General features: G+C 40.8%; 1 protein-coding gene across 1 annotated transcript in view; it reads right to left on the bottom strand.

The window, feature by feature from the left end:
• Positions 1 to 249: 249 nt before the first annotated feature.
• Positions 250 to 14,386, bottom strand: part of gpt2 (glutamic pyruvate transaminase (alanine aminotransferase) 2) — a 39,429-nt gene continuing 25,292 nt past the window's right edge. The window contains exons 9-11 of the mRNA XM_078210835.1: positions 13,373 to 13,528; positions 10,325 to 10,437; positions 250 to 1,330 (exon numbers count right to left, since the gene is read on the bottom strand). Of these exons, the coding sequence (XP_078066961.1) occupies positions 1,240 to 1,330; positions 10,325 to 10,437; positions 13,373 to 13,528 (360 nt within the window). The 3' untranslated portion in view covers positions 250 to 1,239. The remainder of the gene's footprint in view (positions 1,331 to 10,324; positions 10,438 to 13,372; positions 13,529 to 14,386) is intronic.

Genomic DNA, 14,386 nt, shown 5'->3' with positions numbered 1-14,386 from the left:
TAGTAACCAACACTGATGGGGATATTTGAGAGAAGAGAATTTTTGGGTATTCACAGTTTCTCTATTAAAGCTTCAGGAGCCCCATCCATTGTGGAAGTTCCAGGGTTACAACTGTATGTAATCATCACACACACACACACAATTAGAAAGGATGACTGCACAAAGTCAATTGAGGTGGAGGAGGGATATCTGCAGAGCAGAGAAAAAGAGACACAACTACACATTTACTCTTTTGAAAGTCAATCAAACTTAAACAGCAAAAAAAAGGCAATTTATTGCAAAAGGTATTTCTTGCTTAAATGTTAACATTAATATAGATAAGCTGAAAACAATTTCATAAAAACAGACAGACATAAGAAATCCCTTTTCTCTTGAAGACAGTCCTGCAGATCGCAGTTATTCCTTGTCCTCTTTCACCCCCATCCCCAAGCCAATAGTTTTTAAATGTCTGAATGTATCTACTTGGAAGCCCTTGAATAGAAAACACATTCAGAATTGTACAATTTACAAATAGTTGTACATTTGTCCTCCCAACTTCAGGAAATAAAACTGTAAACATCTCTATTGTTCATTGGAAAAAACTCTCCGCCAGATGTTTTGAACTATTGTAAAAATCCATTCATTTTGCAGTGTTACAAGTTAGCGTTTTGTAAGTCAATCTTTGTCAGTCAGTGACTTTATTAGCTTTTAAGCTGAAAAATTTGCTGCATACACAGCAAAATCTCTACCTTGTGTAGCAAGAGCATATTTCCAGTCAAGTGTTATAAAGCTGTTCATTAATCCACTTAATGCATAGTCTTCCACAATAAATGGAGACCGAGGCAAACGAAGGCACAACCTCAAAACATTGCTGCTTGAAACCAGAGCATATGTCTGGCAATTTGAGATTAGAGGCTTGAACCTAGAAAAATATTTGATATAATATTGTTTGTTGCTAGAAATAATGTTTTTTTAAAAACCTATAAAAGATTTTTTGAATCAATCTTTCCAACAAGTACTATTTCAATGTAAACAGAGTACTATAAAAAATGCAGCACAAATTGTACACAAGTGGTATTCACAATACTGAATTGGCAAATAGCTACAGCAATCATGATCTGCAGGCCAGTAGTTTTGCCATTTCACTTCAGTAAACATTAACTTGACATTCTGAAAGGACTTGGAGGGGGGAAGAGAGAGAAAAAAAAGTAGTTAATTGAAAATCCAGCACATGGTTTTCTCTGGTGAACAAAATTGTGTTCATGCATATTTCCGAAGAAACTTAGTGTGGAACTCCTTTACATTCTGCAACAGCACTTTCAGTTTCTCAACAGGAAGAAGAATGGTCATTCTGCAGGAGAAAAACAAAAAGCTACAAATACCAGTACTGAATTTTGATAAAATAAATTTGGACAATTTGATCAATTAAAATGTACAACATCAGACAAATAAATATTCCTTTAAAAATTTGTAGGATGCAGGTTTAAAATAAAACAGTTACACAATGTGTTGGAAACAATCAAAGCATTGCTCCATTGACTGGTGGAATGAGAATTGGAGCCAGCAATCTTCACATGCTAATTTCCCACTGCAGCCACACTGTTGTGGGCTAGCAGCTTTACATCATGGAAAAAAACAGCTCAGATTTCCAGTGAGGAATATTTTAAACTCTGGCCGAATGAACAAAGAACAATACAGCACAGGAACAGGCCCTTCAGCCCTCCAAGCCTGCACCGATCATGTGTTCCTTACTAGGCCATCCGTTTGTATCCCTCTATTCCCAGTCTGTTCATGTGGCTATCTAGATAAGTCTTAAATGATCCTAGCGTGTCTGCCTCAATCACCTTGCTTGGTAGTGCATTCCAGGCCCCCATCACCCTCTGTGTAAAATACATCCCCCGCATATCTGTATTGAACCTTGCCCCCCCTCCCCCTTACCTTGAACTTGTGACCCCTTGTGTTTGTCATTCAAACCTTGTAATAAAGCAGTAATGATTGAAGTTTACACTTCCAAATGAAGAGAAGGACAGAATTAACTGTGCTGACAAGTGATTTATTGGATTTATTATACATTTAGTTACATTGAATGCACGGCACAGAAATAGGCCTTTCAACCAAATTGGTCTATACTAGTCTTTATGCTCCACACGAGTGAGGGGGAGCTTGGGAAGGTGGTGGAAAGAGAACAAGAACTCGACTTGGGGAAGCCTGATGCATCAGGCTTCAACATCCTTTCTAGGAAATTGGCTGCATCTAGTGCACTAGGCCACTTCCCTGTTGCAGATGAAAGGGGTGCATGTGGTGGTGCCCGAGAGATGCGTGCAGTGGTGCCCCAGGGGTTGATGTTGGGACCACTGTTCTTTTGATATATATTAATGACTTGGACATATTAGGCATCATTCAAACCTTGTCAATGTAAAAACTCAAAACACCATAAACTGTAGATGTTAGTAACTGACTTCAGGAGGACATGGACTAGTGAAATGGGCAAACTCATGAACAGATGAAATTTCATGCAGAGAATGTGAAGCGATTAGGATGGAATAAGGGGAAGCAATATAAACTAAATGCTATGGTTCAATGTGGATGCAAGAATAGAAATCTGCAGATGCACATTCACAAGGTTTTGAAGGTGGCAGGACAAGTAGAGGAGAAGTTCTTTGACTTTATAAATGGTGTCAGAGTACAAAAGCAAGGACGTTATGCTAAACCTTTATAAAGCAATGGGTGGGGTCAAGCTGGAGCACTATGTTCATTTCAGAGCACCACACTTTGGGAAGGATGTCAAGGCTTTGGAGAGTGAGCTGGGGAAATTTATTGGAATGGTACAAGGGATGAAACACTTCAGTTACATGGACAGACTGGAGAAACTGGGGTTGTCCTTGTAGCAGAGAAGGTTAAGGAAAGAACTGCTAATGGTATGAAAACTCTTGAAAGACTTTGATAAGGAGAAACTGTTTCCTGTGACAGAAGGATCAGAGGACACAGATTTAAGGTAATTGGCAAAAGAATCACAGGCAACATGAAGAGCTTGCGCAGCGATTTAGGATCTGAAATGTTCTGTCTGAAAAGGTGATGGAAGCAAATTGAATAATTACTTTGGAAAGAGAATTGGATAAATAATTGAAGGGGAAATATTTGCTAGGTTATGAGTAAGGGCCGAATTGTAAAGCTCTTGCAAAAACATGCAATGAATTCAAAAGCGTTTTGTGTGTTTTATCATTTTATGAGGTCTATCCAACAACTTGTACAGGAACAGAGGATACCCTTATTACTATGTGTTGCAACCACTCTGCTAATTGGGGTAGATTCAGAACAAATCGAACTGCTCAAATTTGGTCATCCATGAACAGTTGTGAGCCATCAGCAACAGCAGAATTTTATTCCACTAGAGTCTATAATTTCATGGCACAGCATATCCCTGACTTCACCATCAAACCAGGCAACTAATGCTGGTTAAATTAGTATAGAAGAGATTGCTAGGAGCAGCACCAGGTGTATCCAAACTGAAGTGCCAAATTGGTGAAGTTACAACATAGGACATGTTTGCTAAGAAATAGAACCTTACCGTTCAGAAGGGGGCCATTCAGCCCAGCATACCTCTGCTGTTTGAAAGCTGCCAATTTAGGCCCACCCCCGCAGCCTTTTCTCCACAACCCTACAAATTAGTCCTCTTCAATTACATACTCTATTGTTTTTTTAAAAAGTTCTTAAGGAATCTGATTCCACCAACGTTTTGGGTCATGCATTCCAGATCTTAACATGACTGAAGAAAATTCTAATTTCCCCTCTCGTCCTTTTGCTAATAGTGTTATATCAATGACCTTTGATTACTAACCAGTTGCCAGAGGTAACAGTTTCTCCCTACTAGATCTATCTACCCTCAGTTTTGAATAGATCTATTAGGCCTCCCCTTAATCTTCTCTGCCTCAAGGAAAACAAATCCCAGCTTCTTTACATTAGTGCACTCTCTCATTCCGGATATCATTTGGGTGACTACAATGCCTTGACATCCTTCCTAAAAGATGATACCCAGAATTGTAAACAATACTCCACTTGAAGTCTACCCAGAGATTTGTAAGGGTTTGACTTATTTTGTTATTCAGTGTCCGAGTTTACTAATCCAACTATCCCATATGCTTTCTTATGCATCTTATCGACTTGCCCATCCATCTTCAGACAATGTGAATATATCTGCCCAGCTACCTCTGTCCCTATGCCCCTTTCAAAGCATTACCATTTAGATTATGCGGCCTCTATGTTGTTTCTTCCAGAGTGCATCCTTTTACACCAATCCACATCAAATTGCATCTGACATCCACCTGCCCATTTCACCAGTGTGCAACGTCCTCTTGAGATCTGTTGCTATTCTCCTCATTTAAAAAAAAAAACTTGGCAACATAGTAAATATTGTACTCCCGACGTTTGCAGGAAAAGCAATGGTTCTAATACAAAGTCTCAGGAGATTCCTCCCCCACCCCCGGATAGCGTTCTCCAATCAAAAAAACAATTTGTTCATCATTACTCTCTGCCACTTAACTCTCAAGCAAAGTTCGTACCACAGTCCCCACTGTCCCTTTTAATGCTGTTTTCAGTCGAGAGGTACTCTTGAAAATCCACATATGTACCTACTGAACTACCTTCATCAACCCTCAGTTACTTGCTGAAGTAATGTTCAGGTTAGTCAGACATAGTTTTACCTTTAACAAATCCATGCTGGCTGCCCTTCGTGCTTTACCAAGTGAGAATTAATTTTGCCCATGACAATGGTTTCTAGTAGCTTTCCACCACTAATCAGATCAATTGGCCTGCTATCACAAAGTTTCTCTCACTCTTCTTTTTTTGAATAGTATTTATTATCCTTCCATCTTTGGGCACCACTCCAACACTTGAGAATAAAGATGGTGGTCAGAGCTTAAAGTTGTCTTCATCTTAGTTTTCCTAAGCAACCAAAAATATACCCTATCTAGGTCAGATTACTGATTTAACAGAGGAAACAACATGTGATGGAAAGAGCTAGGCAATCCTACAATCACCAGATCAGATCAAAAGACCTGTAGTTCTGCCACATCAGTGATGATTGCTGGTGGACAATTAAACAACTAACGAGAGGAGCATGAGCTTCACCATCCTCAACAAAAGCAGAACTAAGGACAGGAGTGCAAAAGACAAATATTAGTAACCATCTTCAGTCGGAAATGTTGGGTAGATAATTCCTCTCTGCCTCCTTCTGAAGATTCACACTAACACAGATGCAGTCTTCAGCGAACGTTATTCACTCCATGTGATGTCAAGAAATGGCTGTGCACTGGATAAAGTAAAGGCTGTAGACCCAGACAGCAGCGAAGATTTATGCTTTAGAATTAGCTGAATCATCCACCTGACAAAGTGGAAAATTGTCCAGATGTCAATTATTCACAAAACATCAGACAAATCCAATCCAGCAAATTACCACCATCAGTTTCTCTTAATCAGTGATGGAAGTTGCCATCCATCAGGTGTTTTTACTCAATAATCTGCTCAGATGCTCAGTTCGTGGTCAGCCATTATCATTTGGCTCCAAACTCCATTACAGCCTTGCTCCAAACACATAGCAAAGAGCTGAATTCTAGAAGTTAGGTGAGAATGACTCCTTGACATCAAGGCAGCACTTTGACCACGCAAAGCGTAGGAGCCCTAGTAAAATTCAAGTCAATGGGAATCACCAGGTTTTCCTACAAGACACATATCTTGACTTAGGCAAATAATTGCTTGTTCTTCATCAACACAGAGTCAAAATCATGGCCCTCCCTCCTTCGCAACACTGGGTGTATGCTCATCACAAGGAGTGCAGTCATTCAAGGCAGCAGTTCCACTATCTAAAAGGCATTGGGGATGGGCAATAAATGCCTACAAGCTCCACACCCTGTAAATGAACTCCCCCCCCATGTAAAAATAAAAGATCATATATTTTCACCATTACATGGTAAGATAATGTCCCACTATTACATTGAAATAATTGAGGCTGGCAAAAATAGAGCAATGTTCAAACAAAAACAGAAAATGCTGGAAAATCTCAACAGGTCTAACCATATCTGTGGAGAGAGAGAACGGAGTTAACGTTTCACGTCTGGATGAACCTTCATCAGAGCTATTTCAATGTTCTCCTGGTCAGCCTCCCATCTTCTACCCTCAATGAACTCGAGGTCATCTAAAACTCTGTTGCATTCATCCTAACTTGCAGCAAGTTTCATGCACCCAACTTCTTAGGCAATCCGTCGGGATCAAGGATGACTTGCTTCCACTCTGGTTCAATGGGTACCAAGATATGCCATCTGCAGCCTCTTCCACATGCAGTGCTTGGAAAGTTGGGTAGATGAGTCATTCGGAGGTTTGCGCCTCACCTTTGCAACTGCATGTTCCCGAAGTATGCTTCTTTTGTGTTCTCCAAAATCAAGAGTAGCAGCACTGTACATAATTACCTGCCTAACAATGGCTGGATCAAATTACACAGAGCAGAGAATATTTGAATTACTATACAGCAGACAGGATCAAATTACACATTCCAAAGTATTGGGTGTGTCTTGTCCTCCAAGGGTGCCATTCATAAATTTGCTCATACCAAGTCATGGTGCAAGTACTTGTGGCCTCTCCCACAAATGGAAACATTTTTTCCTTTACATGTCCCATTGAACCCTTTCATTAAAGACTACAGCACCCTTTAATTTTCTAGAGGAACTCAACTTCTTCAGTCTTCCCTGTTGAGTACATCCTCTGAGTTTTTGTGGATCTAGTTTTCACCTTCAACAATGCCTCCATATCTTTTTTATTATATAGAAACCAGAACTGGGTACAACACTACAAACCAATGCACAGGAAAGAAATCATGGGCTCTGGTGCTTCTCCCGTTTCTGGGGCTCTGATCTTCACACCCACCCACACCACCCAACTTTAACTCAGACAAACTTATCACATTTTAACAAGAAAGTGGTGCCCTGAAAGCAACCCAACTCCCAGTAGCTTGTTAAAATAACCTTTTTCTGTTTATAAAGTACCCCCACCCCTTAATTCCAAAAGAAATACCTACAGCAAAGTGGAGACTGATCAACAATGTAGTCTGGAGCTGACCCCAAATACCAGCTCATATACGCTGGTGTCTGCTGAGTGGCTCACTACAAGAATGATTCGAGGATTAAACAACTGTAGTTATGAGGTTAGGTCTGTTTTCCTTGGGGGGGAAAAAAAAAGGATGAAAGGAGACTTAGAGATATTCAAGGTCCTGAAGGGTATGGACAGGGTAAAAAGTGAGGAAACTGTTCCCACCCAAGAGTGCAGATTCAGAATAATTAGCCAAAGAGTAGAAATGATGAGAGGAAAAATGTTTTCACCAAGAGGGTGGTTGGAGTCTGGAATGAATTTCCTGAAAGGTTGGAGGAGGCAGGTTTGATTGATGTATTGAAAAAGGAATAGAATTACGAGCTGAAAAGAAAGAACATGCAAAGTTATGAGGATAAGGCAGGTGAGTGGGACTGGTTGAATGCTCTTCATCAGCAGGCCGATGCAGACACGATGGGTCAAACGGCCTCCTTCTGTGAAGTCCTTATATCCAAGTCAGCATTACCCAAACAACTAAATCAGAAAGTTACCTAACAGAGCTAAGTAAGAGCAATCCCACCCCATGATCCTGGGGGAGATCCCAGTAATGTACACATCTGTATATGGAATAGTGCAAGCTCCCAAACTCTATTATTGTAATCAATTGTATCAATATTATACTATACTAGGCAGAGAGTGGGGATAAAGGGGTCTTTCTCAGGATGGCAGCCAGTGATTAGTGGTGTGCCTCAGGGGTCAGTGCTGGGACCACAACTTTTCACAATATACATTAACGATTTGGAGGAAGGAACTGAAGGCACTGTTGCTAAGTTTGCAAATGATACAAAGATATGTAGAGGGACAGGTAGTATTGAGGAAGCAGGGGGACTGCAGAAGGACTTGGACAGGTTAGCAGAGTGGCAAAGAAGTGGCAGATGGAATACAATGTGGAAAAGTGAGAGGTTATGCACTTTGGAAGGAGGAATGGAGGCAAAGACTATTTTCTAAATGGGAAAATGTTTAGGAAATCAGAAACACAAAGGGACTTGGGAGTCATTGTTCAAGATTCTCTTAAGGTTAACGTGCAGGTTCAGTTGGCAGTTAGGAAGGCAAGTGCAATGTTAGCATTCATGTAAAGAGGGCTAGAATACAAGAGCAGGGATGTACTTCTAAGGCTGTATAAGGCTCTGGTCAGACCCCATTTGGAGTTTTGAGAGCAGTTTTGGACTCTATATCCAAGGAAGGATGTGCTGGCCTTGGAAAGGGTCCAGAGGAGGTTCACAAGAATGATCCCTGGAATGAAGAGCCTGTCATATGAGGAATGGTTGAGGACTCTGGGTCTGTACTCGTTGGGGTTTAGAAGGATGGGGGGGGGGGGGGGAAATCTTATTGAAAACTTACAGGATACTGCGAGGCCTGGATAGAATGGACGTAGAGAGGACGTTTCCACTAGTAGGAAAAACTAGAACCAGAGGGCACAACCTCAGGATGAAGGAACGATCCTTTAAAATAGAGATGGAGGAATTTCTTCAGCCAGAGTGTGATGAATCTGTAGAACTCTTTGCCGCAGAAGGCTGTGGAGGCCAGGTCATTGAGTGTCTTTAAGACAGAGATAGATAGGTTCTTGATTGATAAGGGAAATCAGGGGTTATGGGGAAAAGGCAGGAGAATGGGGATGAGAAAAAAAAATATCAGCCATGATTGGATGGCAGAGCAGCTTCGATGGGCCGAGTGGCCTAATTCTGCTCCTATGTCTTCACGCCTTATACTCACTTTTGATGAATGATATACATTATAGAATGCATTGCAAGGTCAAATAGCGCTTGTTAGATGTTTGTTGGGAAGTGTCATTTCAGCCAATTGTGCATGCCGTGAAGAAAGATATTCACTTATACCGCACTTTATTAGAGCTCAGAAACATTACAGACTTCATGTTCAATGAATCACATGATTGTTATTCAAGGGAAAAAGGCTTGTTTGTATTTGGCAAGATTCCATAACAGCAATTAAAATATTTTGTTTGTTGGCGGACTTGAGCTTGAGCCCTGGGCCTTTTGCACCTTCAGCATCTGCAACCCTGCCTCCATTACCCCAGGCCCTGCTCCAAGCGTGATCTAACCCAGTGGTTCCCAACCAGTGTGCCGTGGCACACTGGTGTGCCGCAAAAAAAAAAGATTCAAAATTCATGCAATTAGACTAAAACTGACCTTTGTCTTCAGTTCTGTGGTCAGTATCTCCAAGATCCAACGAACCTCATGCCTCCCAGGCATGCGCCGGCTGGGAAAGAGCCACACGTGCGGTTTTGATTTTTTACGCTGGTCGGGCTCATGCGCATGACCAATGGGACTTGGAGCTGAAGATAAAGTCCCACATAAAAACTAAAACTCAAAAAAGGGCACGAGAAACGAGGGAGAGGTTCAAAAAACTAGAAGTGAGGACGGGGAGAAGTTAAAAACAAAGTTGCCAGTAAGGGAAGACGACAGGAGGTACGAAACAGGAACCAATAAAGCTAGTAAAAGAAGAAACAGCCTCCAATCAGAGAAAGAAGCAGACCTTAGGTGAAGTGGGCTCGGGAGATATTGTATTTGACATGCACCTTGTGATAAGGCTTTCATTGTAACCTTCTCAAACTAATGAAAATTGTATTAGATGGTGGGCTTGACTTGTTTTCAAGGAGATTTTAGAGATAAAAAGTCATGTCCTAGAGGGTAGTTTAGAGAAAATGTGTGCCTCAATTTTTTTTTTAAAAATAGCATCGAGGTGTGCCGTGACATGTAAAAGGTGGAGAACCACTGGTCTACCCAAGGTTTGCAATGATCCAGTACTTGATTTACTTTAAAGATACCCTTATTAACGCGTGTTTCTACTTTGTGATTTGTGTATTTGTACCCCAGATCAATTTGTATCCTGAACTTGTTTCAACTCACATGATCAAAGTAGCTTTTGACCTCCTTATTGCTCCTACCGAAACACATCACCATACAACCATCTATATTAAAATTCATTGCCAATTACATGCCTTTAATTCCACTTGATGCTTTCTCAACCATATGGTTTAACCCATAACATTTCAATATCTCTGGTCATTGAAGTGATGCATCGCCACCAAGATGGCTGCGCATAGAAAATATATGATATATATTATAGTCACTCACCTTAAAGCACACTGTTGAGGCATTTAAATGCACAATTACCTAAAACTATAAATGATTTATTTTTAAAGCAGTCAGATACATGGATTTACTATGTGTACACAGACTTTAGACTTCACCTGAAATGATATGTTCCTTCCCTTTGTCCAAAACCATTGCCAGGAACCACACAGATTCCAGTCTCCTCGAGGAGTCTCATACAGTAAAACATATCTGGAGCCATACCACGGGCCTAAACCAAGAACAACTTTAATTAGGACAGTCAAAATAGACTTAAATCAAACATTATAAAATCAATTCCTTATGGCCCAACTGAAAGTAGGGAAAATCCTAAGATATTCTGTAAATATGTCAACGGGAAGAGGATAACCAGGGAAAGAGTAGGGCCCATTAGGGACCAAGGGAATCTGTGGGTGGAGCCAGAAGACATTGGTAGAGTGTTGAATGAATACTACACATTCGTCTTCACCCAAGAGATTGAGGACGATGGCATGGAATTCAGAGAGAGGGACTATGAGGTTCTTGAACAAATTGACAGAGAAAGACAAGGTACTGGAGGTGTTGGCAGCCTTAAAAGTGGATAAATCTCCAGTCCAGATTAACTGTGCCCGAGGCTGCTGTGGGAGGCAAGGGAGGAGATTGCAGGGGCTCTGACCCAAATTTTCAAATTTTCTCTGACCACAGGGGAGGTGCTAGACGACTGGAGAACAGCTAAAGTGGTTCCGCTATTTAAGAAGTGTTGTAGAGATAAACCAGGGAACTACAGACCAGTGAGTCTCAAGTCAGTGGTAGGGAAACTATTAGAGAAACTTCTGAAGGAGAGCATCTCTCTCCACTTGGAGGCAAAGTTTGATCACAGATAGTCAACATGGCTTCGTCAGAGGGAGGTCATGCCTAACAAATTTGATTGAATTTTTTTTGGAGGTAACCAGGTGTGTAGACGCTGGTAGTGCAGTCAATGTAGTTTATATGGATTTCAGCAAAGCCTTTGACAAGGTCCCACATGGGAGACTTGTAAATAAGGTAAATTCACATGGGATACAGGGTAATTTGATAAAGTGGATTCAAAATTGGCTCAGTTGTAGGAGACAGGGGATGACGACAGAAGGCTGCTTTAGTAACTGGAAGCCAGTGTCCAGTGGCATACCACAGGGATCTGTGTTGGGTCCCCTATTATTCGTCATTTATATAAATGACATTGATGACGATGTGGGGGGTAGGATTAGTAAGTTTGCAGATGCCACAAAGAATGGAATGGTGGTTAACAGTGAGGTGGTGTGTCTTGGGCGACAAGAAGATATAGATAGAGTGGTCAAATGGGCAGATATAATTTAACCCCGAAAAGTGAGGTGATGCACTTTGGAAGGAGTAATTTGACAAAAAAGTATTCAAATGAATGGTAGGACACTAGGAAGTTCTGTGGAACCAAGGGACCTTGGCATGTTTGTCCACAGATCTCGGAAATCAGAAGGCATTTTACTAGGATGGTGAAAAAGGTATATGGGACTTGCCTTTATCAATCGAGGCATAGATTACAAAAGCAAGGAAGTCACGCTGGAGTTGTATAGAACTTTGATGAGGCCACAGCTGAGTACTGTGCGTAGTTCCGGTTGCCACATTAATCGGAAGGATGTGATTGCACTGGAGGGGGTGCAGATGAGATTCACCAGGATGTTGCCTGGGATGGAACATTTAAGTTAAGAAGAGAGGTTGGATAGGCTTGGATTGTTTTTGTTGGCCTGACGGAGATGCCGGCGTTGGACTGGGCTAAACACAGTAAGGAGTCTAACACCACCAGGTTAAAGTCCAACAGGTTTATTTGGTAGCAAACGCCACTAGCTTTCGGAGCACTGCTCCTTCGTCAGGTGAGTGGGAGATCTGCTAACAAATAGCAAACAGGGCATATAAAGACACACACTCAATTTACAGAATAATGAAAAATGCATTCCAATCAGTGGAGGATAGGGAAGGGACTGCTGCCATTGTATGGAAGCTGAAAATTTTCACTCAAATTTTAAGGGATTTAAGTCACAACCTCGGTGGACCTCATTAACCATTGCACTTATTTGCTCTCTGAAGAGGATTATCACTCTCCTTCCAGGCTGTGTACTGGGAACTCCTCGCTAAAAAGAGTCACATTCAAGGTATGCCCCCTCTGAAGGAGGGGAGGCAAGGTTCCACTCCAAACAAGGCCCCCATGGAAACCGTGGGGAGTTATAGAAGGTCAGGGTCCTGTGTTTCTGGATCCTGGTCTATTTTATGATCTTTACTAGATTATGGTAAGAGTGCACTAGTAGGATTGTATATTTGTAGTTCCAAAGTGTCCATGTACCATTTAACAGGTGCAAGAATGGGTCAATCAGTGCCCTCAAGCCTGGTCCACCATTTAATAAGATCATAGCTGATCTTCGGCCTTTATCCCATCTTATTCATATATCTCTGGATTTCCTTCATGCCCAAAAATATATTGACTGGAGTCTTCAACAAATTCAATGATTGTGCAACAATAGTCCTATGGAGTAGGAAATTCCAAATTTGCACAATCTCATGAGTGAAGAACTTTCACATCTCGGCCCCAAATCCAAACTGGTGTTCTAAAACTGGAGCATCACTTAAGTTTTGCTGTTTGCAAATGTCTATGAAACCTATACATAGAAAGCACTTCAAAAACAAAATATATTTGATTTCACTGACTTAAAATATCTAGCTGAACATTACCTTCAGTCTGAAGTGTCATTTTCAACACACTTGTCTATATTCTAAAAATAGCAAGAGGAAAAGCTTATATATCCTTAAAAACAGCAGGGCAAAACTATACTTCTAGGCATAGCACATGGATCAAAGGTGGTCATGTGTTTGAATGCCACTCTTCTTGGTTCCAATATTCAACAAGATCAATGGGAAGTATGGAATGAAAGATGCATCTCATTTTGGAAAGGAAATGTTATAGGAGTGCCATGGGAACTGATTAAAAGTGGCACTTGTTGGTTATAGACCCACCACATTCAGATCTGACAGGCAAAGTAAGAGATAAATGCATTAAAGAAAAAACGATTCACCTAAATAACCTTAAAGTTAAAAGTAGACAAACCTCTCTCTAAAATTATACAACTTCAAAAGGTAAATATAGAAGCAGTTGTATATTTGCTATTTTACAAATTACAAACCTCAGCTTCTTTGATAGCTTTGGAAGGAATGAATATTCTTGGAAATGCATACATAGCCCCTTGAAGATGGTTGCAGTGCATTCCAGGAATTGTATTCAAGACTTCCTCTGATAGCTTGGCTTTTTCAGCAAGGTTATGCAATACCTTCATCTTCTCCTGCATATTAAACAACCATACCTCATTAAAAAGGTTAAATCATGATTTTTCACATTTATATTTCCATTGACACAACATAATTAACTTCTGTGTCTATAAACTAAACACATCTATAAAAGAAGAACATTTAATTAAGCTCCAAGTCTGATCTATTAGTCAATTTTTGGCCAATTATAGTTGTTATTGAGGAAAACATGAACTTGCAGGATGTACACAAAGGAGGGTTGTGCCTGCAGTGTTCCTTGAAGGACATCTGTGTCTTGTATGTAATTGAAGGGCTTCAATTTTTAGGTTTCATCTGGGAAACATTTTTTAAATTCTTTCATTGGATATGGGTGTCACTGATAGGGCCAGCATTTGTTGGCTATCCCTAACTGCCCTTGAACTGAGAAGCTTGCTAGGTGGTTTAAGAGAGCAGTTAAGAGTCAGTCACATTGCTGTGGAGCTGGACATGAAAAGGACACAAGTGAACCAGATGGGTTTTTACAACAGTCGCCATGGTTTTCATGGTCAACATTACTTAAAATAACTTCATATTCCAAATTTACTAATTTAAATTCCTCCAGCTGCTGTGGTGGGACTTGAACCCACGGTCCCAGAGCACGTGTTTGCATCTCTAGATTACTGGTTCAGCGACAATGATACACCACCATCTCCCCATTGGCCCAATGTTTATTTTACATGGTGACACTTTTACTGCTGTTTGAATCACCTTCATCACTGGACTGGAGAGTTTAGTGACTAAACAACTAGCACTTGCAAAAGCATTTAGTAAACAATGGGAATAAAGACTGGAAATATTAATCAAATCGTATTTTGTGGTTTAGGACATTGAGGGAATGTAAAAACCTTTGGGAG

This window comes from Mustelus asterias, chromosome 4, assembly GCF_964213995.1.
Source record: "Mustelus asterias chromosome 4, sMusAst1.hap1.1, whole genome shotgun sequence".
NCBI classification, from domain to species: Eukaryota; Metazoa; Chordata; class Chondrichthyes; order Carcharhiniformes; family Triakidae; genus Mustelus; species Mustelus asterias.
Note: the sequence above shows the minus strand (reverse complement) of the source record. Positions and strands in the feature narration are given on the sequence as shown.